Source organism: Sorex araneus, chromosome 7 (assembly GCF_027595985.1).
Source record: "Sorex araneus isolate mSorAra2 chromosome 7, mSorAra2.pri, whole genome shotgun sequence".
Lineage (NCBI taxonomy): Eukaryota > Metazoa > Chordata > Mammalia > Eulipotyphla > Soricidae > Sorex > Sorex araneus.
In genome coordinates, this window is record NC_073308.1 from 58690194 (window position 1) to 58715237 (window position 25044).

General features: G+C 50.2%; 1 protein-coding gene across 1 annotated transcript in view; it reads right to left on the reverse strand.

The window, feature by feature from the left end:
- Positions 1–25044, reverse strand: part of TMEM131L (transmembrane 131 like) — a 132247-nt gene that overhangs the window by 18816 nt on the left and 88387 nt on the right. Inside the window, exons 14-26 of the mRNA XM_055144828.1 lie at positions 23569–23739; positions 21846–21915; positions 20748–20865; positions 18842–18983; positions 18055–18164; positions 16497–16569; positions 11821–11948; positions 9877–10019; positions 7294–7480; positions 6734–6919; positions 5453–5602; positions 3424–4046; positions 329–477 (exon numbers count right to left, since the gene is read on the reverse strand). Of these exons, the coding sequence (XP_055000803.1) occupies positions 329–477; positions 3424–4046; positions 5453–5602; positions 6734–6919; positions 7294–7480; positions 9877–10019; positions 11821–11948; positions 16497–16569; positions 18055–18164; positions 18842–18983; positions 20748–20865; positions 21846–21915; positions 23569–23739 (2250 nt within the window). The remainder of the gene's footprint in view (positions 1–328; positions 478–3423; positions 4047–5452; positions 5603–6733; positions 6920–7293; positions 7481–9876; positions 10020–11820; positions 11949–16496; positions 16570–18054; positions 18165–18841; positions 18984–20747; positions 20866–21845; positions 21916–23568; positions 23740–25044) is intronic.

The window sequence follows — 25044 nt, forward strand, 5'->3', positions numbered from 1 at the left end:
AGTCGGAGGGCCGGAGCGACAGCACAGCACGGAGGGCGTTTGCCTCACACACGGTCGACCCAGGTTCGATCCCTGGCACCCCGCATGGTCCCCTGAGCACCGCCAGGAGTAATTCCCGAGTGCAGAGCCAGGAGGAACTGGTACGCACCACCGGGTATGGCCCTCTAACCCCAAAATAAATAAGTAAAAATAAAATTTTCTCAGCATCATCAGACTCAGCACGACAAACAGGGCCCTAAACACTCAATCCTCTCTGAAAGGAAGGGTCTCCACTGAACGTTCAGGGGCGGCTGTGTTTCTCACAGGCAAGAAGCAACGAGATACCGACCTCTGGGGAAGGCAAGTCCTGTCTCTCGGCGCTCGTGTCATCCTTAGACGCCTTGGAAATTTTCTTTTCAGAACAAGTCTTTGCGTCTCCCTTTTTCAAATTTTCACAATTATCGACTTCAGTCTTGACAGGCACTTGCTGGTTATTTCCTGGGATAAACAAGAACATGATTCAATTTTTGGCTATTTATTTTCATTCACGTTCCCAGAGTTAAATTAAATCTCTCCCCCATACCAAATCATCTCATTCGAGTTAATGAGATTTAGACTTAAGGATTACTTTTTACATCTCTGCTGCTCCGGGAATTTTGTTTACCGGTGCAAAGGCACAAAAGCGTTTTGTAGTCTTAAAAAATGTCAAGAAAACAAAGCAGGGAGGAGCACGCTACTAATTACAGGGCAATGCTTAGAATAGCTAAAAAAGTGGAAGCAACGCAAATGCCCATGAAAGAATGGATGAAGTGTAGTGGACATAGAGTAAACCTTCTTCGGGCCATATTTTAAAGGACTGACGCATCCTTAAAATATAGGGAAGATGGCCGCTGTTTTCTGATCACAATGTCCTCAGGCGCCCAAGCCTCAGTTTCCTTATTTACACAGGGAAGGCCCTGCTTTCCCAGCCTCCCCTGGGTGACCCTGGGAGGTTGAGCGGGTCTGAGTGCGAATGGCTCTTGCCACTGGGAGACACGCGGGTTGTGAAATCAGGTTCTGCTTTAGACACACGGGAGGAGTCCAGCGAGCAGTGCCGTGTACTTTGGCCACTGAGTGGGAGACGTGTGTGCACGTTCTCTCTCTCCCCTCTCTCTCCTCTCTCTCTCTCTCTCTCTCTCTCTCTCTCTCTCTCTCTCTCTCTCTCTCTCTCTCTCTCTTTCTCTCTGAGTGAAGCTCATAAAGGCTACGGTGTCTCGGTTTCAAAGGATCTGAGATTACCTTAGCATCCCAAATCTTTACTTTCAGGGACTGGAGAGTAAGTGGGTAAAGCACCTGCTTGCACATGGCCTGACCAGGGTTCGAGCCTTAACACCTCAGGGGATCCCCCCCAGTCCCGCCAGAAGGGAGCTCTGAGCTCTGTGCCACCTGGCCCCCAAAACAAACAAAAGCTAGCTTTCAGGGCTGGAGCGATAGCACAGCGGGTAGGGCATTTGCCTTGCACAAGGCTGACCTGGGTTTGATTCCCAGCATCCCATATGGTCCCCTGAGCACTGCCAGGAGTAATTCCTGAGTGCAGAGCCAGGAGTAACCCCTGTGCATCGCCGGGTGTGACCCAAAAAGGGAAAAATGAAACTAAACAAAACAAGCTAGCTTTCAGTCGGAAATAAAGAACACGCGGAATGGTTTCACCTGTGTATGCAAAATGAGGCTATAAAACGGGGACAAACGCAGGAAGGGAGACCAGGGCTGACCTGGCTCGGTCCCCTCCAGGTGCGCTTCTCCCCTTCCCCTAATACTAAAACCTAAAGGGACAAGTGGACAGACGGATGCTGACGACAGACCCGATTTCCTGAGGGGAAGGAGGTGAGGAGTGGAGGCAGGAGGGGGGAAAGGCTCAGAAGCAAACATGGCAATTTGTGTTTGTTTGGTTTTTTTTAATTCGAATTATGACTCAAAGGGTATAAAATGTGCTTTTTCAAATGATCAAAAACAAACAACAATAAGCGCAGATTTTTATGCTAAAAGCAACCTTTACGTTAAGAGGTTCCCAAACATGGGGCCGGAGCGATAGCGCAGCGGGTAGGGCGTTTGCCTTGCACGCGGCCGACCCGGGTTCAATCCCCGGCATCCCATATGGTCCCCCAAGCACTGCCAGGAGCTATTCCTGAGTGCAAAGCCAGGAGTAACCCCTGAGCATCGCTGAGTGTGACCCAAAAAGAAAAAAAAAAAGAGGTTTCCAAACTTCTCTGGCCTACTGTATCACTGTCATCCAGCTGCTCATCGATTTGCTCGAGCAAGCGCCAGTAACGTCTCCATTACGAGACTTCTTGTTACTGTTTCTAGCATATCAAATACACCAGGGGTAGCTTGCCAGGCTCTGCCATGTGGGCAAGATACTCTCAGTAGCTTGCCGGGCTCTCCGAGAGGGACGGAGGAATCAAACCGAGTTCGGCCGCGTGCAAAGCAAACGCCCTACCCGCTGTGCTATCGCTCCAGCCCCTGTGGACCACAGAGCTTTGCTCTGGTCTACAGCTCCCTTTTTTTGTTTTTGTTTTTGGGTCACACGTGGCGATGCACAGGGGTTACTCCTGGCTCTGCACTCAGGAATTACTCCTGGCCATGCTCAGGGGACCATATCGGATGCTGAGACTCGAATTCGGGTTGGCTGTGTGCAAGGCAAACGCCCTCCCCGCTTGGCCTACAGCTCCCTTTTTCAAGAGCCAAGAAAGACCTCAGCACCCCTCAGAACCTATCCTCTTTACCAAGCAGGGAGGCACCCCTAACTGCACCCGCGGTGACTCGTCCTGATCCCTCCGCAGCCCCGGGTGCAGTCGGGAGAGAATGCACCTTCCTCGACCAAAGGACGCACAGAGAAGCCGGGCCAGGGGGTTACAAGGAGGTGACATTTGTCTATGAGGAAGGTGGCAAACACTTTGTTCCACTGGAAACATTTGCAGGCTCCTTCATTTCTGCCAAGGGGCAGAAACAGGCCAGATGAACAAATGATCACAAAGAGGCGCGCACTCCTCAGCCAGGCTTCGTTCTGCAGCCACCAACAGGGCTCTCCCCCTCACGTGGGCTTCTCAACAGCGACCTTCACAACGCGTGGGGTCTCCGCCTAATTCGCCTCCCAAGCCAGGTCTCAACAACTCTCCCTGGGCCTTGGCCTCAGGTGGGAACAGAAGGCCCCCAGGTCCCGGGGGAGTCCCGGGTGAGAGAATACCCCACTGCAAACAGACACGCAGGAGAAAGGTCTCCGGGCAGGGATGGCTGCAGTGGGGGCCAGAGAGAGAGCACAGTGGGGAGGGTATCTGCCTTGCACGTCCGACCCGGGTTCCCTCCCAGGCCCCGCTGGGTGTGATTCCCTGAGCACAGAGCCAGGAGTTAAGCCCTGAGAACTATCTGGTATGGTCCCCCAAAAAACAAACAAACAAAAAAGGTTACCAGTGTCTTTCCTGGAAATTTCTGGCAAGTTGGGCTGGAACGGGGGTGAGTTTCTCTGCCAATGGTTCTCAGGTAGCTTCTTAGAGGTCTTCAGAGGAGAGAGCTCGGCCGGTTCCCTGGGCTCAGCGAGGCTTTCTGAAATGTGGATTTCCGTTTCCTTAGGAAACATACAAGTCTGGGTTCCCTCCTTCCGGAGGAGTTCCGAAGAAGGACTCACACCAGCTGCCGCTTTCGGTGTGTTCTCTTCCCTCTTCAGTAAGTTTTTGGGGAGGGTTAGGTTTTTTTGCAGGCTGACATCGAGGCCATTTGCATATTTGAGGTTCACCCAGTTGTCCGCCAGCAGCTCGGTGCCGCCGTCCACTCTCGGAGGGGACAGGGGGCCGCCGGGCACCGGGCTCTGCTTCTCCTCAGCGCTGGCCGAGCTGGGGACAGAGGTGCCGGGTTTGTGCTTGCTGTAGTACACCGAGCACTTGTGCTTCTTCTGAGAGTGGCCGTAGGTGCCCGGGCTTCGCTTGGCAGCATTCTGGACGCGGCCCTGCGGCGGGGGGCTCACCGGGAGGCAGCTCTTGCCTCGGCCTTTATCACAGGGGCTGTAGGTATCGAGGAAGTTCTTGCAATTGCTTCTGAAGAGGAAAAACATTGGCGATGAAGGCGAAAGCGAGGGAAACTCATTTCTAAGCCCTAAGAGGCAGCGGCGGGCACAGGGTGTCTCAGAGCAGCGCCCGCCCCTTCCCAAAGTCCAGTCAGACCAACTCGCACCCCGCAGCAGGTCTGCCCGGGGACACGGGTGGTACGGCTGCCACGAGGACGGAGAGAAACGGACAGAAAGGCGTGCAAACACAGTGGGCATCAAAACGTATACAGCCTTGGGGCAGTCTCGGGCCGGGGCCCATACCGGCTCGCGCTCCGCCGAGATTTGGCCCGGGTGGCCAGGCTTTTGCACGGCCGCTTTGCTGCTGAACGACCAAGATCCAGAGCCAGCTACACTACTTCTGGTCCCAGCAAATGCTTACAGTCATGTCTCCAGACTGTGAACTAAGCCTCAGCCCCATGCTGCCCCCGGAAGGGAAATGATGCAATTTCCAACATAAATCTCCCTGAACTTAATTACTAAAATACAGAAATCCTAAACCGCACGGCCGTGGGACTTCATATCTCTTCATTCTCATCAATGGAAAACTAATTATCAAATGCTTCCTTGTCAGTAGGGCCGTATTTTTGGGGGGTAAACTCCAACAATAGTGAGTTGTGTGTTGAAACTCCAACAACAATAGTGAGTTTTGTGTTGAAATATAGAATGTAATCAAGGTAAAGAGAAAATGAAGTGAAATTTTTCAGTTATGCAGGCGGGGGTGGGGGGTGGGGGGTGGGAGGTATACTGGGGTTTTTTGGTGGTGGAATATGGGCACTGGTAAAGGGATGGGTGTTTGAGCATTGTATAACTGAGACATAAGCCTGAGAATTTTGTAACTTTCCACATGGTGATTCAATAAAATAAATTAAAAAAAAATGTATACAACCTTAAAGTACAATCAGAAATGAGTAAGCACCCTGCACGCACGCACACACACACACACACACACACACACACACACACACACACATCCCAATTCTTACTTAAGTAAATGGAAGCTCATGAGATCCACTGGAAGAATGAACACACGTATTTCACCACTTCTTTCAGACAGACAGACAGACAGACAGACAGACACACACACACATTTCTAACTTGAGTAAATGGAAGCTGATGAGATAGATCACTGGAAGAATGAACACACGTATTGCACCACTTCTTTCAGACGGACAAGATAGACAGACACATAGACAGACAGACAGACACAGACAGACACAGACACACACACACACACACACACGCACACACGCACACTTCTTGAGTAAATGGAAGCTGATGAGATCACAGGAAGGATGAACACACGTATTGCACTACTTCTTTCAGACAGACAGACAGACAGACAGACAGACACACACACACACACACACACACACACACACACACAGCTGTTCGTACCTGTGTGGATGGGCGCTGAGCACGTCCGTCTGGCTGCTGTCGGGCTGCAATGAAGCGCTGGCGTTCTGCCTCTGCCTTGTTTTCATGAACTCCATGAGAATGTACTGGGCTTGTTGGAAGGCGATTAAAATCACACCCATGAGGGACAGACTGAGGAAGAAAGCAACGGGGCTCAGGGCTGCACGGCTCAGCCCTGCCTGGCACAGGCCACGTCATTACGGGGCAGCGGGGCTGGGCGGGCGGGAAGCGCCTGCGACACGGTGGCAAAACTCCACTCCGTGTGGTACGTGGTGGCATCCTTTCTGCTACTTCTTCGGGATTTATTTTATTTGGGGGGAAGGGGGGGCCAAGATGGGGTGCCAGGGACGGAAGCCAGGTCAGCCGTGTGCAAGGCGAGCACGGCCACTGTACCATGGCTCTGGCCCCTAAGGTATTGGTCTTAAACCTGCTTTTTAGAAACAGGATAGCTAACAGAACGACCTCGCTCACGTGTGAAATGAAAAGCAATTTCCTAAGGGAGTAACAAAGCCCAAAGGGCAACGGAAAGAAGGAGCAGACCTGTCCTTCGGGAGGGAGACTGCCAGTGGGTTGCAGCTGGGGCCATAAATGAGGGACGAGGACACTAGGACAGTGGTGGAGGGGGAAAGTGCCTGTCCCAGAGGCAGGTTGGGGGGGGGGTGGACACACAGGGGACACTGATGGAGGGAAGTGGACGCTGGTGAACGGTGAAGGGACTGGTTTGGGGACAATGTGTGCCTGATACCTACTAATAAAGAACTTTGCAAAAATTTAAAATTATAAAAAATAAAGTACTAAATTACATTTTCATATATTAAAAAACAAAGTGCCTATTTCTAGCTGTGACATCCCCATTCTACTTCTGAAGATGTTTTCAGAACAAAGTCTCTCTGCTTGGGGCTGGAGAACTTGCCTTTCACATGGCCAATCCGGGTTCTATCCCTGTCACCCTCTATGGCCCCTGCAGCACCGCCACTGGGAATGATCCCTGAGCACAGAGCCAGGAGTAAGCCCTGAGCATAACGGGGTGTGGCCCAAGACCAAACAGTCCCTTCAGCCAGGGTCCTTAGCCTTGCCCCATCTTTCAGGAGCCTTCGACACCCCACGGCCGTCAGTCAGTTCTCTGCGGCTCAGAAGCCCCCTCCCCGTTCCAGGGTCCGCAGCAAAGCGACTCTGACGCCCCTGAGCCTCAGCAGGGGACGGGCACCCTCCTACGTCTCTCCCGCTGCAGCACCCGGAGAAGACGGCGCCGGGCGGCCTCACCTGACGAAGAAGACCGTGAGCCTCCAGAAGGCCTCCTCCCAGCTGGGGCCCGGGACCACGTCGGCACACAAAGGCAGCAGGTGGTGAGGCAGAGTCACGTTGAGAGTGAAGTGGAACTCAAGGTTGGCCGCTGTGACCAGCGTCAGCTGGCGGATGACCCAGGAGGAGGTGAAATCTGGAGTGAACCTGGGGACCCCAGACGCCCCGTGATGAGCCCAAGGCCCTGACCGCCAGCCCCTGCCCCCGCCCCGGCAGCACGATGTGGTGCTTCTCCCAGCCACAGACTCCGGGAAGATGACTCTTCCAGGGCTGGAGAGATAACACCGCAGGGCTGGTGCTTGCCTTGTGTGCTGCCGACCCGGGTTCAATCCCAGGCATCCCGCAGGGCTCCCTGAGCACTGCCAGGAGTGATTCCTGAGCCAGGAGTAAGCCCTGAGCCTCACCAGGTGTGGACGCAAAACAAAACCAAACCTTCAGGCCTCCCCCATTGGAAAGAAGGGTCTCTCCTCCCTCCCACGATGCATCACAAAACATCCACGAGGAGGAAAGCGGATGCTTACACGATGCTGATATCCCGGGAAGTGTTCGGGTCCAGGGAAAACGGATGACAATCGAGCACTTGGAATCCGTAACCTTGGCAGTTGTACCCGTTAATTCTCAAGGATGTCACAGTGACCCGGAGTGGCCCGATATTCTCGACTTTAAAGTTCTTGGTAATAGACAGAATTTGCTTACTGTCTTTTAGCTCTGGAGAGGACACAAGGTGATCTTTAGTAGACATGTGAACGGCAAGATTTATTTTTACCATGAGATGTGGAACATACGTATATTTGAATTAATAAGCGAAGATCTACACTGTGAAAACAGGTGGGGGGTGGCTGATAATAAGCACACAGTATAATTCTGATAAAATTCTAGAACACTGATAGATTCTATTATACTACTGAATAAAATTAAAATACTTAAATCATTGTTCTGCATAAGTTAAATTACATCCACATATAATTTAGTGTCTCAGATCATCAAAAAAAATCTTTGTATTTTCTTTGTTCCTTCACTTACCCAAGCTTAAAGTTTTACTTTGTAAATATTACGCTCAGAAGACCAAATCAAGGCTCCCCACTCACACTGAACTGGGAATCACTCACTAAGGGCGGGTGTGACCTTACACAGTTCAAACACCCGCAAACATTGTCAGGAAGTAAGTAAATCCTTGCAAACAGCTGACAGTCCATTTTATATTTTTTAAGAGTTTAAGAAGAGTCAGCATATTTTGAAAGTCCCTATAAGTTCGCAATCCCCTGTACATTCCATGTACGGACTTGTGTTTTTCCTGGGTCTACAGTTTTCTTGACCTCTAGGGGGCACCATACCCGGCAGTGCCCAAGGGCTATTGCTTCTGGCAATGCTGGAAATTGGTGCTAGAGATCGAACCCAAGCCTTCAAGTGAAAAGGAGAGGCTTCAGGCCTTTGCACCTTCTCCCCCAGCCCCTGATCCAACAGTCTGAATTTATTCCTTTATATGACCTGTGACCATAATCTATGTAAATTCAGTCATTTAACTGAGGTCAATCAGCAGTTTTTCTTAAAAATATATATATACATACATCAAATTATGGGTCGGGGAGGTAGCTTACGTGGTGAGCACAAGCTTTGCACAAGCCAGGCCCTGGATTCGATTCCTGGCACACTAGGTGTGGCCCTTATGGAAAAAGTTCTCACTGAGATATTATGATCATGCTCCAAAAGAGCTTCCCCAGCCAATTTTCTCCATTTAAAATATATATGTATTTCTGGGGCTAGAATGATAATAACAGGGGGTAGGGCGCTTGCCCTGGAAGTGGTTCACCAGATTCAATCCCCGAGCACTGTTCCCTGAGCACTGCCAGGAGTAAGTCCTGAGCGCTGCCAGGTGTGATCCCCACACAAACCAACACGAAACAGATTGCTGCCCTTAGCCTGTTCAGAGTGTTTTCCCAGCGTTAAAAACAGGATGAAAGGGGCCGAAGAGACAGTACAGCAGGTAGGGTATTTGCCTTGCATGCGGTCGTGCTGGATTCAATCCCTGGCATCCCATAAGGTCCCCCAAGCACCTCCAGGAGTAATTCCTAAGCACAGAGCCAGGAGGAACCCCTGCGCATCACCCAAAAAGGGGGAAAAAAATAAAAAACGATGAGAATTGGGCGTGAGTGGGGTAGAGCGCAGGCCTTCCAACCAGAAAGGAAAAACAAGAGGCTGGAGAGCTAAGTCCGGCGGGTACAGTGCTTGGCTGGCACAATGCTGACCCTAGCTCGATCCCCTGCACCCCATATGGTCCCCAGAGTCCCAACAGGAGTCACCTCTGAGCACAGAGCCAGGAGCAAGCCCCAAGCGCTGCAGGGGATGGCAAACATATGTGACATTTACCACCAGGAGTGACACCTGATGGGAACAGGCCCTGTGCACTGCCAGCGGTGTGGTCCAAACACCAAAAAAATAATAAAACTTCACCTCTTCTTTTAGTTTTATTCAAGTTCCTGAAGAAGTTTTAAAAAAAAAAAAAGTCTTTCATTCAAATGCAGGACTTAAGACTTATTTCTAATGGGATGTGGAGATTTTCCTCCTTTCAGCCACCTGCGGCCAGTGGGGACTTCAGTGGATGACACAGTAGACAACATCCCTTACTAGGAAAAGTTCTGTGATTAATCCATTTTGTGTTTATTATTTGCCTTATGTATCTGACACGGGGCTGGAGCAATAGCACAGTGGGTAGGGTGTTTGCCTTGCACACGGCCGACCCGGGTTCGATTCCCAGCATCCCATATGGTCCCCTGAGCACCGCCAGGAGTAATTCCTGAGTGCAGAGACAGGAGTAACCCCTGTGCATTGCAGGGTGTGACCCAAAAAGAAAAAAAAAAAACAAAACAAAAAAACCAACCAAACACAAAAGTATCTGACACAATCCTGGCAATTCAGAAGTCAATAATTGTGATGACAATTATTTAAGGCTGGGTTCAATAGCTCAGTTTCTAAGGGGAACGTGCCCGATGACAGCCTGGCAGACGTCTGTAACACCAGGACTTCTTTAGACCCTGCTTTGCTGTCCGTTTACTCTTGGACCTGGGTCCCAGCCTCCCCCGGCCCCGCCATGCCCGGGGACTCACGTCGGTGGCAATCCATCAGCGTGGACTCAGGCACCTTAAAGCGCAGAGACCCTCCTGCGCCCGGAAGTCTGCCGCCCACTCTCAGCAACTCTCTGGCCCCAAATCCTTCCACGACAATCAGGTCGAAAATGGTCAAGTTATTTCTGGAGGGAAAAGAGACCCATGAAACAGACTTCCAGCACAGAGCCCAGGCAGACAGCATCGCAGCCCAATCTTCCCAGCTGTCAAAGGCATCTTCTGGTTTGTTTTGGGGCCGCTACCCAGCTGTGCTCTGGACTTATTCCTACCCCTGACTCCGTGCTCAGGGATTGCACCTGGCGACCTCAGGGGACCCTCTGGGGACCATCTGCGGGTGCTGGGGATTGAAGCTGGGTCAGCCACAGAGAAGACAAGTGCCTTATCAGGGGGCAACTCCGGGCTCTGTGCTCAGGGGTCACTCCTGCTGATGCTGAACCAGACTATGCAGCATGCAAGTACTTTTTTCTGTTTTGTTCTGGGCTGTATCTGGCTGTGACTCAGGGATCACTCCGGGCAGGGCGTGGGGGACACCACAGGGGATGCCGCGGATAGAACCTGGGTTGGCCACGTGCAAGGCAAATGCCCTTCCTGCTGCTGTACCATCGCTCCAGCCCCCAGACAAGCATCGAAATCCCTGTGTTCTCCCTTTCCCTCCTTCTCTCTCTCCCTCCCTCCTTCTTCTCTCCCTCTCCCTCTCAAGGTGCAATCTGTCCTCTCAGGTAGGAACTGAGGGTCTCTCACAGGCCAGGAAGCAGCAAGCCCAGAGGCACAGGAAGAGCAAGAGCTCAGCCTTGCACACCAACCCTGGCCCAGAGTGCACGGCCTCTCAAAGGGAAAGGGGGGCATAGAAAAATACCACAGATTAAGAGAAACTGTTAAGGGGCCGGAGATATAATACAGTGAGTACGATGCTCACCTTGCACCCTGGGTTCTATCCTGATCCCCCATATGGTCCCCTGAGTGATTCCTGAGCACCACCGGGTCTGGCCCCCAAACCAAAATTAAAACAATAAGGAAAAAAATAATAGAGGTGAGGAAGTTTAAGACTAGAAACAAGGCACTGGTCCAGCTAGCAGTAACTGTCAGGCAGGAGGGAGGAAAATAAGTCAATCAATAGGTTACGGGGCTCAGCCCTGCACTTGTTCCCTGTGCATGGGGGGTACGGGGGAGTCCAGAAGTGAGATGGGAGAGCACAGGAAGTTCACACAAACACGGCCACATTTCCATTACTCTAAGGACAGAGAGGAGTGTGTGTGGTGTATGCCTTCTTTGTGTGCATGCAGACGTGTGTGAGTGCACATGTGTGAGCAGTGTGTGTGTGTATACATGTGTGAGTTGTGTCTGCCTTCTGTGTGCATACACATGTTTGCATGTATATATGTGTGGCATCCATCTTCTGTGTGTACATGTTTATGTGTATACATGTATGTGTGGTATCTGCCTCCCCTATATGTACAAGCATGTACACATGTGTGATGTCTGTAGGCAGGTGTGTACACACGTGTATACTCGGGTGCGTGGGACCTGTATTTGTGTGTGTGCAGGTGTGCGGTTCTTACGTGTGTGTGCATGTGTGTTTGCATGTATATATGTGCCTGGTGTGCATCTTCCATGTGCACATGTGCACGTGTGTTTGTGTGGACACACGCATGTGTGGAGTCTGTCCCGGTGACAACAGTAGATGAGCTAAGGGAAAGGCACAGCTTTCCTGGAGAGTTGGGCAAATCCCTGCTGAAGGTACACAGACCAGGCACGGGGGATAAGACATGCACCCCGGGGGGGGGGCCATTCGCACGCCCCCTCCTCCCCACCCCTCTCCCAGCCCAGCTGCAGCAGAGAGCGTCAGTTCTGGGCCAGGTTTCGCCCTGTGTGAGCACTTCAGAGGAGCAAGAGGCCGGGAAGAAACCAAGGGCTTGGGGAACGTACCGGAGGAGCAGCAGCGAGACGACCCTCCCGTAGTCGGCGGGGGTGAAGACCACCCCCACCCTTCTCGTCTCCAGGGGCTGCAGCTGCAGGAGGAGGCTGGCCGCGCCGGGCCCTTCAGAGCGGTGACCCTGTGGACGCAGACAAGGGGGAGGCTCAGCGCCAGCCACGGGCACACACACCGACACGGCCGTGGACCCAAGTCTCCCGAGCCAGAGCCGCAGAGGACGGGGAGGACCGCAGCGCCCTGCCGTGGACGCTGGAGAGGGAACCGGTTTCTGGAGTGGACGGGCGCTGGGGCGGGAGCCTTCTACACAAGGCTGCTCTGGAGGCAGAACATCCCTCGGAGAACTGCCCTGCTCCCTCCAGCACGGCTGCTGGGGACCGGGTGCACCCCGAGCTCCCCCTAATGTGGAACTGAGGGGCTCATAAGCCCCCCTGCTGAGGCTCGGTGTGTCCTGTCAGAGGAAGATCGCCAATGCCTTCACATCTTCCTGTGTTGCCTCTGTGAAGTTTTTTCAATGAATAAACCTCATGTTTGAAATTCAACAGCTCAGATTTAGTTCTTTGTCTGTCATCGTATTTGGGGACTGGACCACACCGGGCAGTGCTCGGGCTGTGCCTGGGATTGGACCACACCGGGCAGTGCTCGGGCTGTGCCTGGGATTGGACCACACCGGGCAGTGCTCGGGCTGTGCCTGGGATTGGACCACACCGGGCAGTGCTCGGGCTGTGCTGGGGGACCACCTGCGGTGGCAGGAACAACGCACAGGACAAGAGAGACAGCACAGCAAGACGGGACGGTATTCCTCGTGCATGCGGCCGACCCGAGCTCCATCCCTGACATCCTCTCCCAAGCCCTGCCAGGAGTGATCCTTGGGTCCTGAGCGAGGAATAAGCCCCGAGCACTGCCGAGAGTGGCTCCGAAACCAAACAGCAAAACAAAACAAAAAAGAACCGGGGCCAGAACATCCAAAATGCCTGAAGCCCTGCGCTCTCTCTCTGACCCAAGGTTACTGCTTTCTCAGTTTCCTCAAATCCACTACTTCTCCTTGCTCCTTTCCACTAACTAGGAACACAATTTCATCATTTCTTAGCATTTTCACCATCAGGATATCGGTCTTTCCTATGTTTTTAATTTTGCAATTTGATTCTTTAGGACCGCTGCTAACATTTCCGATGTTAACTGGAAGGGTGTGACCGTATTGAATGCATTTCACTGGAAATTATAAACGTCTCGAAGAAACACTGCTCTATAAACATATCATGGATACTGAATTAAAAGCTGTTTGGGATTGATTTCGAAACTATAACAGTACCATCTGGAATATAATTAAAGCACGTAGAGTGCTGAGCCATCTACAAAACCTCATTGACTCTTCAAACCTTCCAAGGAGAAAATATGAGACTTAGGTTCCATTTGCCCAGGGGTCACGGAGATAAAGATGGCAGAGCCGGGATGCACAGAACGTTCACCACTCCTAAGTGCATTACAGTTCGTAAACGTTCCATCCCATATGCTCTCAACCAAAGGAAAGCACTTCAGAAAAGCAAACCAACAAAACGATGATGCATTTCTCTCTTTTCGTGAGAGTACTGAATAAGGAAGAATCTGAGTTGGGGTTAGGGGATAGCACCTGCAGTGAGTATGCAGCCGCCCCAGGGGCAATGCTCAGCACCATGTGGTCCCCCGGGGCAGTGCTGGGTGCAGCCCGGGTGATCCCTGGCACCAGAGGGTTCAAGCAGCTTTGCCAAGAATCGCCAGTGGGCCATCCTGAGTTTCGCTTGGGAGACGCCCCCAAATTTTGAAAGATTAAGGAAGTTTAAGTTGAAATCCCAAGCGTCTCAAAGGCACTGATGTTATTCTTTTGATCAACAATTTTTTTTTCTTTTTGGGTCACACCCGGCGATGCACAGGTGTTATTCCTGGCTCTGCACTCAGGAATTACTCCTGGCGGTGCTCAGGGGACCATATGGGATGCTGGGAATCGAACCCGGGTCAGCCTTGTGCAAGGCAAATGCCCTACCCGCTGTGCTATCGCTCCAGCCCCTATCAACAAAAATTCTTAAAGGTAGCAACTTTCTTCATAAAGGGTCCACTATTCTTTGGGGAAAAAAAATCATCAGTCATGAGTAAAAAACTTTTAATAAGGGAACAGACAGCACCAAATGACAATAAATCACTTGCCCTGAACTTCAAATCTGAGAATAACAATTAAGTGGGGCAGACGAGTGGGCGTTGGGGGCTGGGGGGTAAGAGGTGGCCCGAAAGCATTCCAGGGGCACTGTTGGAGGAGTCAGGGGTGATGAGGTGAAGAAGCTGTGTATGTTAATACCATAAGCATCACCCCTGCTGCCAGCAGGTTAATAAACCACAGTAAGAAAAATTTACAATAAATAAAAGCACTTCCCAAATGAGTTGCACCATTAGTATAGCAGAAATGGGCTTTGGGGCCTAGAGAGATAGGGCAGGGGTTAAGGAGCTTGTCTTGCACGTGGACGATCCTATGCTGAATAGTCCCCAGAACCCTACCAGGATCGTGGCCCTTGAGCACAGAGGCAGGAGTAAGCTCTGAGCACCACCAGATATGGCTCAAAAGTAAATTTTAAAATAATAGCAATAAAGAAACATGCTTGGTTAAGTTGCTGCGTGTGGTCTGGGGTCTCCCTCTGCTAGTCAAGTGATTTATAACCAGCAGTGTCTCCTTGGAAAGGTAAGGGTGCAGAATGAGAACGCCCGAGAGATCTACGGGTGCATCAGAAGGACGGCTCACGTGACCATACATGATTCTGTGGGTCTGTTTCAAAACAACACCTGGTGGTGCTCAGGAATCACCCCTGGCAGGGCCTGGGGGGACAATCTGGGGTGCTGGGGATGTACCCGAGGGTGTGTCCTACCCTCTCGACTATCTCTCTGGCCTGACTTTCCAGTGTGAAATCTCTTGAACACATGCCTCTCTCTTGAACTGAGTTTATGCATCAAGAATCTGGAAAGACTGGGGGGCTGGAGCGATAGCACAGCGGGTAGGGCGTTTACCTTGCACTCGGCCAAGCCGGGTTCGAATCCCAGCATCCCATATGGTCCCCTGAGCACCGCCAGGAGTAATTCCTGAGTGCAGAGCCAGGAGTAACCCCTGTGCATTGCTGGGTGTGACCGAAAAAGCAAAAAAAAAAAAAGAATCTAGAAAGAAAAACTCGGCTCCACCTAGAGAGTCAGAGAACCGCGAGTGGAAAGCAGGAAACAGGATGTGGAGTTTCCGGCCCAGCCACCTCCTCGCCACCCAACACGCTTTCTCCTCCTTCAAAGTCTACGCAAGACCCCAGGAGTCTTGCCACTACTTTTTCTTGTACAAGCGTTCTTGTGCAGGGGGTGCAGGAACTACAGCTCAGCCCCGTCCCAGAGGCGCGGAGACGACTGTGACGGAAACTGGAGCAGCAGCTGCAGCATGAGCCACACGCTGGCGATGCCTTAGCGAACCTGCATTTGCTCCTGCCTGATCTTGCCCCAAGGAAGGACTTGATGGGGCCAAGGGCCCTGACGAGGCCTGTGAGTGCGGGGGTCTCCAGTTCCCGCACAGCTCCGTCTCTTTCACTCCCAAGAATACAAATCATTCATCAGAGTGATTTACAGGCCAACACGAACCCGGGTCCCTGCCACATTAGTTCACTGGGAAAATCTGCGGCATATCCCCAGTGTTTACAGAAGAACCTGGCGCGGCCGCGTGTATTACATGAAAACACTGCATTACGTAAAGCAGCAAGGCCCGCCGGCGTGAGGATTTTTTTTGATTAAAAAAAAAACAAAAAAAAACCACCGGTATATGTCCAGGTTGAGATACGACAATCTTCACACACTTTCTTCTAAGGAAATCTTTTTTTTTGATCATTTTTAGAGAAATAACAAGCAACAGAAAATAAATTATGTAGAGCCTGCTATTGGGGCAGGCTTGGGTGGAGTTTGGGAAAATTCAAAATGATGGTGGTAAGATGCAATGGTGGTGGGATCGGTGTTGGAATATTGAATGTAATCAATTACTGTGAGCAACCTTACAAAAATAAAATAAAATAAAATAAAATAGGGGCTGGAGCAATAGTGGGTAGGGCGTTTGCCTTGCACGCAGCCAACCCGGTTCGATTCCCAGCATCCCATATGGTTCCTCAGCACCACCAGGAGTAATTCCTGAATGTAGAGCCAGGAGTAACTCCTGAGCATCACTGGGTGTGACCAGAAAAGAAAAAATAAATAAATAAATAAAATAAAACAAACCAATATGGTGGGTGTCTGGGGTCTAGAGAGAAAGTACAGTGGGTAGGGTACTTGCCTTGCATGTGACCTGGGCTCCATCCTGGGCATCCCATGTGGTCCCCCCAGGCCCCCGGTCAGGGGTAATTCCTGTGTGTACAGTCTGGAGTAACCCCTGAGCATCGCCAGTTGTGGCCCCAAAACAAAACAAACCAACACAATAATAATAAAATTAAATTTACAAAGGCATGGAGGAGGGGGTGGCACTAGGGGGAGAGAGAGGTGCGTCACACAGTGACAGGCTGATAGGTGTGGCACTGGAATTATGTGCATGGGAAGCCACCGCTGTTAAGTACTATAAATCACAAAACCAGACAACTTCAGTCAACAAAAATCAATTGAAAAAAAAAAAAAAAAAACCACCACAGCACCCTACCTGGTAAGGACAAGCTTTGGTGAGCTGGAATTCACCCGTTGTGAAATTCATCATCTGCATGTCAACACCAAACCTTTAAAGAAAGGAAAGGTCAAAGGTGATTTATCAGGCCGGTAATCAACGTCAGTCAGAAATGGACACACATGTCCCCGGTCTCTCTGTACACCTGGTCCTCCTGCTCGCACACTGAGATGATCCTCCCTGTCCCGTGGTCCATGTCCCGGCACCCTGGAGGCGGCTCCATTAAAATCATTCACGGGGGTTGGAGCAACAACACAGCGGGTAGGACGTTTGCTTTGCATGTGGCCAACCCGGGTTCGATGCCCAGCATCCCATATGGTCCCCCAAAAACCGCCAGTAGTAATTCCTGAACGCAGAGCCAGGAGTAACCCCTGTGCATCGCCGGGTATGACCCAAAAAAAGTGTGGCTCTTCCTCTCACTTCGATCACTCCAGACGAACCCCCGGCGGCCACAAGCTTGGAGAAGAAAAACCCAGGTACGCAGGAGTAGGGACTGAAGACGCCAGGCCCATGGCAGCGGAAGATATGGGCCATCCTTCCCCGTCTGTCTCCCCACTCGCTCGGGGGCCCGGCTGTCACCTGGTGCCAATTCAGAGCATCAACAGCCTCGATCCAGAGACTCACAAAGAAATCTCTGAATGGATCAGCTCCCTACAAAGATGTCTCTGGACCCCAATCATTTACAATTTTAGAATTCCAGGAATGTGCAGCCACTTTCGAGGCCGCGCGACCTCTCATGACATTCATAATAAGCAATACAAAATAAACTATCTAGCACCTGCCTGTGGCAGGCAGGCTTGAATGGTGATGGGAAAATTCAAAATAATGGTGGTGGAAGGTGTGATGGTGGTGGGATCGGTGTTGAAATATTGAACATAATCAATTAATGTGTACAGCCTTATGAAAATGAAATTTAAAAATTAGAAGAAAAATTAATTAAAAAGAAGCGAGTAAAGAGTGTGGCTCATAGCTGCAAAGAAAGTTAGTTGGGAGGGCACTGCCTTGCACGCAGCTGATCCAGGTTCAATCCCAGCACCCTGAGTGTCCCCAAGCACCGCCAAGAGTAATTCTTGAGTGAAGATCCAGGAATAAACCCTGAGGGTCTGGGGTGTGACCCCAAAACAAACAATCAAAGAGGCACTAGCCTTGCACAAAGCCATGCAGGGTTTGAACCCCAGCACCACATGCAGTCTCCCCAAGCACCACCAGGGGTCACTCCTGAGCACACCGAGGGCCCAAACCCAACGCCCCAAATTTTAAAATAAAATTAAGAAACAAAGACAAAAAAAAACCCTGGTTCCCTGACCAAACTGCAGGACCGTGGTGTCCATGGGTCAGTGTCCAAGGCTCCTGGGCATGCCCCACGTGTCCAGACACACAGGCCCCAGGGGGAAAAAGGGCAGGAAGAATTCTGAGCTTTAGTGGCATTTCCCAGCGGTCATCCAAAACCTCTGTGTCCCTCCCTGTCCCCTGCCATCCCTCCCTGTTCCCTGCCATCCCCTCCGGTCCCTTCCTTTCCCCTCTGGCGGGAACTTACCACTTGTGCAACAAGCGTCCTACAGCTTGGGGGGCCGGGTACGAGGACAGTGGCAGGAGCTGCAGGGACAGTGGCCACGAGGAGGGGTTCCTCAGCACCAAGTACTTCACCTAGAGGAGGCAGAGTGGGATCAAAACTGGGAATTTAAAAATTAGAAGAAAATTTAAAAATTTACAATTTTAGAATTCCAGGAATGTGCAAGTACTTCACCTAGAGGAGGCAGAGTGGGATCAAAACCGGGACTGGTACTCCCGAGAGCAAGCGTCCTATATGCTTTTATATATAGTTGTTGTTGTTTATTTGTTTTGAGGTCACACCTGGCAGTGCTCAGGCATTCCTCCTGGCTCTGCACTCAGGAATCACTCCTGGTGTGCTCAGGGAACCAGATGAGAGGCCAAAGATTGAACCTGGGTCAGCTGCATGCGAGGCAAATCCCCTACCCACTGGACTACTGCTCCAGCCCTTGAACTCTGGTTCGATCCCCGGCATCCCATATGGCTCCCCCAAGCCTGCCAGGCGTGATCCTTGAGTACAGAGCCAGGAGGAAGCCCTGAGCATCTCCAGGTGTGGCCCCCAAACCAAAAGTATAATGAACAGTATTTTAAATCTGGCGACCTCAATAAAAACAATAAAAATTAGTTAAGTAGAGAAATACATGAATTGGGCGGCATGTGGGTGTCCCCTCAAATGCATCTAATATGGCATCTCAGGAGGGGCGGATTCTGGTGGCTTAGACTCCCAGAGTTGGGGGTCGCTGACAGAGAGAGGAGAGGGCAGGGGGCCTCACCGCGCTGTTCCTCAGGGCGGTGGCACTGAAGTTCAACACCAGGCCGGGCTCGGCGGGCAAACGAGGCAGAAAGAATCCTAAGGGCTCGGACTCCTTGGGTTTCCTCAAGTGGGCAAAGCGCGTCATTCCCAACACATTCCTCCTGTGTGATCAAGAACAGGATTGCCAAAATCACTCGGAGATCAGAAAGAAAATGGGGATCACTTCCTCAGTCAATAGAACTTGAATTCTTGACTTACACGGTGACTTCCAGGTCTGGGGATAAAGGATAAGTAAGCCCTGGGATATGCGTATTACTAGAAAGCGGGGGAAACTCAAAAGAATGAAAGGGGTGTCCTCGTCTTCACGGGTTAGCCCAAAGGGGGCTCCCTCAGTCAAGTCTGGAGCCATGTGATATCAGATAATCTTAATAATGGCAACAGGTTACAGCACATTCACTGCTGGGTCCAACGGGTGCTCTAAAGGAACGCAGTGAATATTATTTGTTAATAAAAGTTCATTTGTTTGCAGCTACCAGCTGCCTGTAATTCAGTCACTGATGCGGACAAAGATCATAGCTCGGAGTGCTCCGTCACAGAATTGATCACTTAGCATTTGCAAAATTTCACCTAACCGGGGCCAGGGGCCAGGGGCCAGGGCGATAGTACAGTGGGTAGGGCATTTGCCTTGCATGTGACCAACCCGGGTTCAATTCCCAGCACCCCACATGGTTCCCAAGCACCACTCCCAAGCAGAGCCAGGAGTAAATCCTCAGCACTGTGGGGTATGGCCCCCCCAAAAAACAAATTACCTAACCCAAATAATCAAACTTGGCAAAGAGAAACAGGGGGTCAGGGGTCAAATGTCCCTCCTGATTTGACAAAATGGGACTCAATCCCAACCAGGTAATCAGCATGAAAGTGTTTAACAGGGATGTAAACTTAGGCAATTAAAAAAAAAATATATATATATATAAATATATACATCCTGTAAGGTCATTATAAAATGTATTGAGTAAGGAAGAAAGATGAAGGGGGCTGGAGCAATAGCACAGCAGGTAGGGTGTTTGCCTTGCATGCGGCCGACCCAGGTTCGATTCCCAACATCCCATATGGTCCCCCGAGCACCGCCATGAGTGATTCCTGAGTGCAGAGCCAGGAGTAACCCCTGAGTATCGCTGGGTGTGACCCAAAAAGGAAGAAAGATGAAGATACTGATCTCAAGAAAAGTAAGTACACATGGCAAGCAAATGTCCTGTGTATGGCTTGATTAGCCCCAGGGTTGAGAAAGGAAAAGGAAATAATGGCTCTCAGGGGTTTTGGGGGGTCAACTGAGGACCTCTGAAGAGAGGTCTTGCATCAGAGGATGTAAGTGGGTGTCTGATTACAATGGCTGGGGCCGCAGGTACGGTGCAGCTGGTGAGGCATCTTCGCCTTGCACTTGCTGACCTGGGTTAATCCCCAGCACTGCAGCTGGTCCCCCCAAGTCTGTCAGAAGTGATCCCCAAGGCAGAGCCAAGAGTAAGCCCTGAGCACTGCTGGGGTGCCTTCCCTCACCTGCCTCCCAACCCCCACCCCAAACAGGCCTGCAACGGCAGTGAAGTTCTGCTCCGGAAACGTTCTCCTTTGAAGATCAAAGTGAGGGAAGGTGAAGTATCAGGCTCTCCACAGCCTGTTTTCAAGAGCTCTGCAAAAGTAACGCCACACTTGTGCGCGCACAGACTCAAACCGAAGTAGAGCAGAAGGGGGACACGCAAACAGCGGGTGAGTCTAGAGAATGAGCATAGGAGTTGTCACTGAGTCCGACTTGACTTTTCCAGGGTCCGAAATAGGTTAACTATTTAAATTCCAGACCTGAAATCTCAAGAGAGCCCCCCCGCACCTCTGTCCCACTGATGGCGAGAGACCCCGAGAAAGGCGACACTTACTTGCACACGCCACCACTTCTCAATCTCTTCCATCTCTCGTAGAGCTTGTCTGCAAGTTCAGAATCAACGCCCCAGGTTGAACGATCCAGAGAAAGGCTCCCTTCCCAGCCAGGGTTTTCTAGAAGCCAGATCAGAAAACACACATCAATCCACAGGCCACGGACTTCAATTAGCCAGCAATGCCCGGGGCGGCCACCTGGTACCATTCTCCCATGGAGAAGCCCGGGGGAGGGGCTGGGGGGAGGGGGACGAACACCCCTGTCCATCTGACTGCATCACAAGCCCCCCCCCACAACCCCCCCCCCGTGGCAAATGAGATACCAAATCAAACACGTAGAAAAACCAAAGGCAAGCAAAACATGTAAAGGGAGGAACGGAAAAGACACATGGCTCGTGAATGCAGCCTACGGGCACCCGGGCCAACAGCTCTGGGGGGAAGCGCACACTCGGGACCCCGGCGCTTTCCACGGGGAGTCGGAACCAGAACCCGGGCTGGCCCAGGGGCGTGCTGACCAGCGGGCCTCCCTATCAGTCCCCTCGGCCTCCGACATCTCCCTTCCATTATCAGGTCTGTGCTGAGGCCCGTCAGGACCCAAACCCAGAAACACGCCCCCCCCCCAAGAATTTCTGCCTGCTAATACGCCCCTTCCATTAAATATCTTTCTCCACCAGAAGGCAGGGAGAAAAGGAGGAACCAGCTTCCCTACCGACCCTAGGCCCCTCAGCCGCCAACACCAACTAGCCAGACAGCGGAAGTCTCCAAACGCAAGCAAACTCCAATGACTTTCACTAACTTGGGCTCAGCCCCCTTATGAAAAGGGTGAGCAGCGTCTCATGTCTCCCGGTGACAGGATGCTACGTAGATCCAACAATGTGTTTGAAAAACATTTCGAACAAGTGGACAGGCTTCTTATAGGGACAATACTGAGTCCAGCACTTCAGAAACTGGGGGAGGAGGATGGACTTTGAATAATTCCACATCACTCTGTTCGTGCTCAGGCTACCCCAGGACAGAATCTGACATGTTTGCTGGTTTCTTACCCCCGCCCCCAGCCCCGCACTAGAATTCTACAGAAAGCCTAAGGGCAAGCCACTTACCTGCTTTTGATTTTCCCATGAAATAATGCATGCCACAATGTGCTATCACTTCAAAACCCAGACTCCCTTCCTAGATTGAAAAGTAATATATGAATATAACTTAACACACAACACTCAACATAAAAACCCTAACGCTCTCGAACACAAGGCAGACGCTGGCCACTGGGAGCTCCCTTAAATGTCCCTTTTACGTGGAAGCCAAACAAAAAGGAAGGCATGTTCTGGCTTCCCCTGCCCAGGAAAGAGCGTCGGAGCGAGCTTCCACAGCAAGGCGCGCTCTGCGGATTCTCTCCCATCATCAATGACCATCTGGGCAACCCTCACGCACAAGACACACTAAAGCTGCCTCCTGGAGGAGAGCAGAATCTCGGCATGTTCTTAGGAGGTTGTTTGAAACAAAAACCGAGGCCGGGGCGGCTGCCTTGCAGGACGCCGACCCGGGTTCCAGCCCAGGATCCCCATCTGCTCCTCAGAGCACGGCCAGGAATGGTTCCCGAATGCAGAATCGGGAGGAAGCCCTGAGCATCGCTGGGTGTCACCCAAAACAAAACAAAACAAAATGCCCTGAGGTCTCAGATGCGGCTCAGGTGACAACCAAAGCTGCACGTGTGAGGCCCCAGGCTTGAACCCCAGCACCGCAAGGTCCCCAGATATACCCTTAGGACAGAGGGTCTGTCCCTCACTGCCCAAGGGTGCTTTTCAATAACAACAAAATATTAAAAAACTGAAAGAGTTAAGAAAAACAAAAACCAACGTCAGTCCTCTAGGAAACAAGATGCCAAGTTGTATCACACCTAAGTGACTCGGACACTGAAATGAATGTCCCATTCCTCCAGGTTTGGAAAACAGACTCACTAATTCACACACCTCAACTCCGCCAAAGACTTATTTATCTTGACTGGAAGGAAAAGTAATTTCTAAATAATCTCCCCCAACTCCAATTATGGATGAATGGAATTAACTTATATTCGGTTAGGTTTCATTTTAGAAATTCTATCTGTACACTGATAAGTAAACAGACAGCATTTCTGTGAAAAACCAACACTAATAAGTGAGGAAAAATCATAAAGATGATTGCATGAATGTCTCATTGTGAAAAAAAAAATTGCAATCCAGCATTATACATAATAGCTTGGATCAAAAGAAGCAAGAACATAATTAAATGAAAAAGAAATCAACATTAAGGGAAAATGAGACATGTCTAAGATCTAAATTAAATACAATGCACCCCAATTTTAGAAACGTGGACACTTTGCGGTTTTAGACTGGGCCCACTAAGAAAATTTAAGAATTATAAGTCACTTACCATAGATCTACATAAAGCATTCAATGATCTAGTTTACTTGAAGTCATTAAAAGTACACAAAAAAGCACTCAACTGAATTTTTTATAGCAAGAAACCTATCCTTTGCTCTGACTTTGAAATGAATGAAATAAAATCAACTTACAAATAATACCTTATTTTATTCAAGAAAAAAATTACTTCATGAAACATACACTTTCCAGTATTTTTTTTGTTTTTTTTTAATTTTTTGTTTTTTAATCTAAGATTTATTATCTAGGACTAGGCTGATCAAAGTCTCCCATTTCTCCCATGGCCTTAAAGAACATGAGCTGAGCTTAGTCCCAAATTTAAACAAAAAAGCAGCACAAGGTAATTTCATTAAAAATAAATACTCTCACGCTAGCAATCCTAACACATCCATAGCATTGCAAACAATACCTTGGTCGGCGCAGAGTAAATCTGTAGAGGTATTGCAAAAATGGCACCTATGTTTGTCGTCAAAAATACATTGGTGAACAGATTTATGGCAATGTCTTTAACAACAAGCTTCACAGAAAATATATTCCAACAGCCTGGAGGTAGAAGTAAAGGGCCAGTGAAATTCAGAATCTAAAGAAGAAAAAGAAACAAGACAAATTACATTTCCTGAAACTTGTGATTAAGTCACCATAAAGCCTCACGCTGAAGTTTTCCCGCACTTTGATAAATGCAGTTCTATGAGGCTACGTGATGTCGAGGCACTTAGTCAGCCTGCAGATGACCCCGTCGGATCTCCAGTCCCCAGCACGGCACACGGCCCCGACGCCATCCAGGCTCACGCCTAAGAGTACTCGGAAATAGCCCTGAGCACTGCTGGGTATGCCCAACCCCTTCTCTCCCACAAAATGCACACTGAAAAATGCACATACGTATTTTTTAAACTTAGTATTATGTCTGTCAAAAAACAGTAACAAGTCTCACAATGGAGACGTTACTGGTGCCCGCTCAAGCAAATCGATGAACAACAGGAGGACCGTGCTACAGTCTATGTCAAAGAGTGAAATAGCTTTACATTTAAAGTGAAATATTTTGTATTTTAAATAACACTGACAATTTTTAACTTCTTTTGCCCTTGAGACACACCCCACTGTGCTCAGGGCTTACTCCTGGCCCTGTGCTCAAGGATCACTCCTGGCAAGTCTTAGTGGCCTGGGATGCTGGGAATCGAATCCGGGTCAGACAAGTGCAAGGAAAGCAGCTTATTCAGTGGACTATCACTCTGGCCCCTAAATAAGGCACTTTTAAATTTCACAAAAGAACTGGAAACTTTCAAAAAAAAAAAAAAAACTGGAAACTTTCAAAAGTAGTATTTTTCCAAATACCGATTATTTTAGTATAAACCAGATTTAATTTTACTGACAACAATCTTTTATCAGGGCTGGAGTGATAGCACAGCAGGTAGGGCGTTTGCCTTGCACGCAGCCAACTCGGGTTCGATTCTTCCGTCCTTCTCAAAGAGCCTGGCAAGCTACTGAGAGTATCGCACAGCAGAGCCTGGCAAGCTACCCGTGGCATATTCGATATGCCAAAAACAGTAACAGCAACTCTCACAATGAAGACATTACTGGTGCCCGCTTGAGCAAATCGATGAACAACGGGATGACAGTGACAGTAACAGCAAACTTTATTAGGGCTGGTGCGATAGCACAGCAGGTAGGGCATTTGCCTAGCATGTAGCCAACCTGAGTTCAATCCCCAGCATCCCATATAGTCCCCCAAGCACCACTAGGAATAATTCCCGAATGCAGAGCCAGGAGCAACCCCTGAGCATCGCCGGCAATGGCCCAAAAAACAAAAAACCAAACAACCAAAAACTAATCTTTAAGTATCAATTTTACAATATTTTTAAATTAATTTTCCCCCTTTGACTGTCCT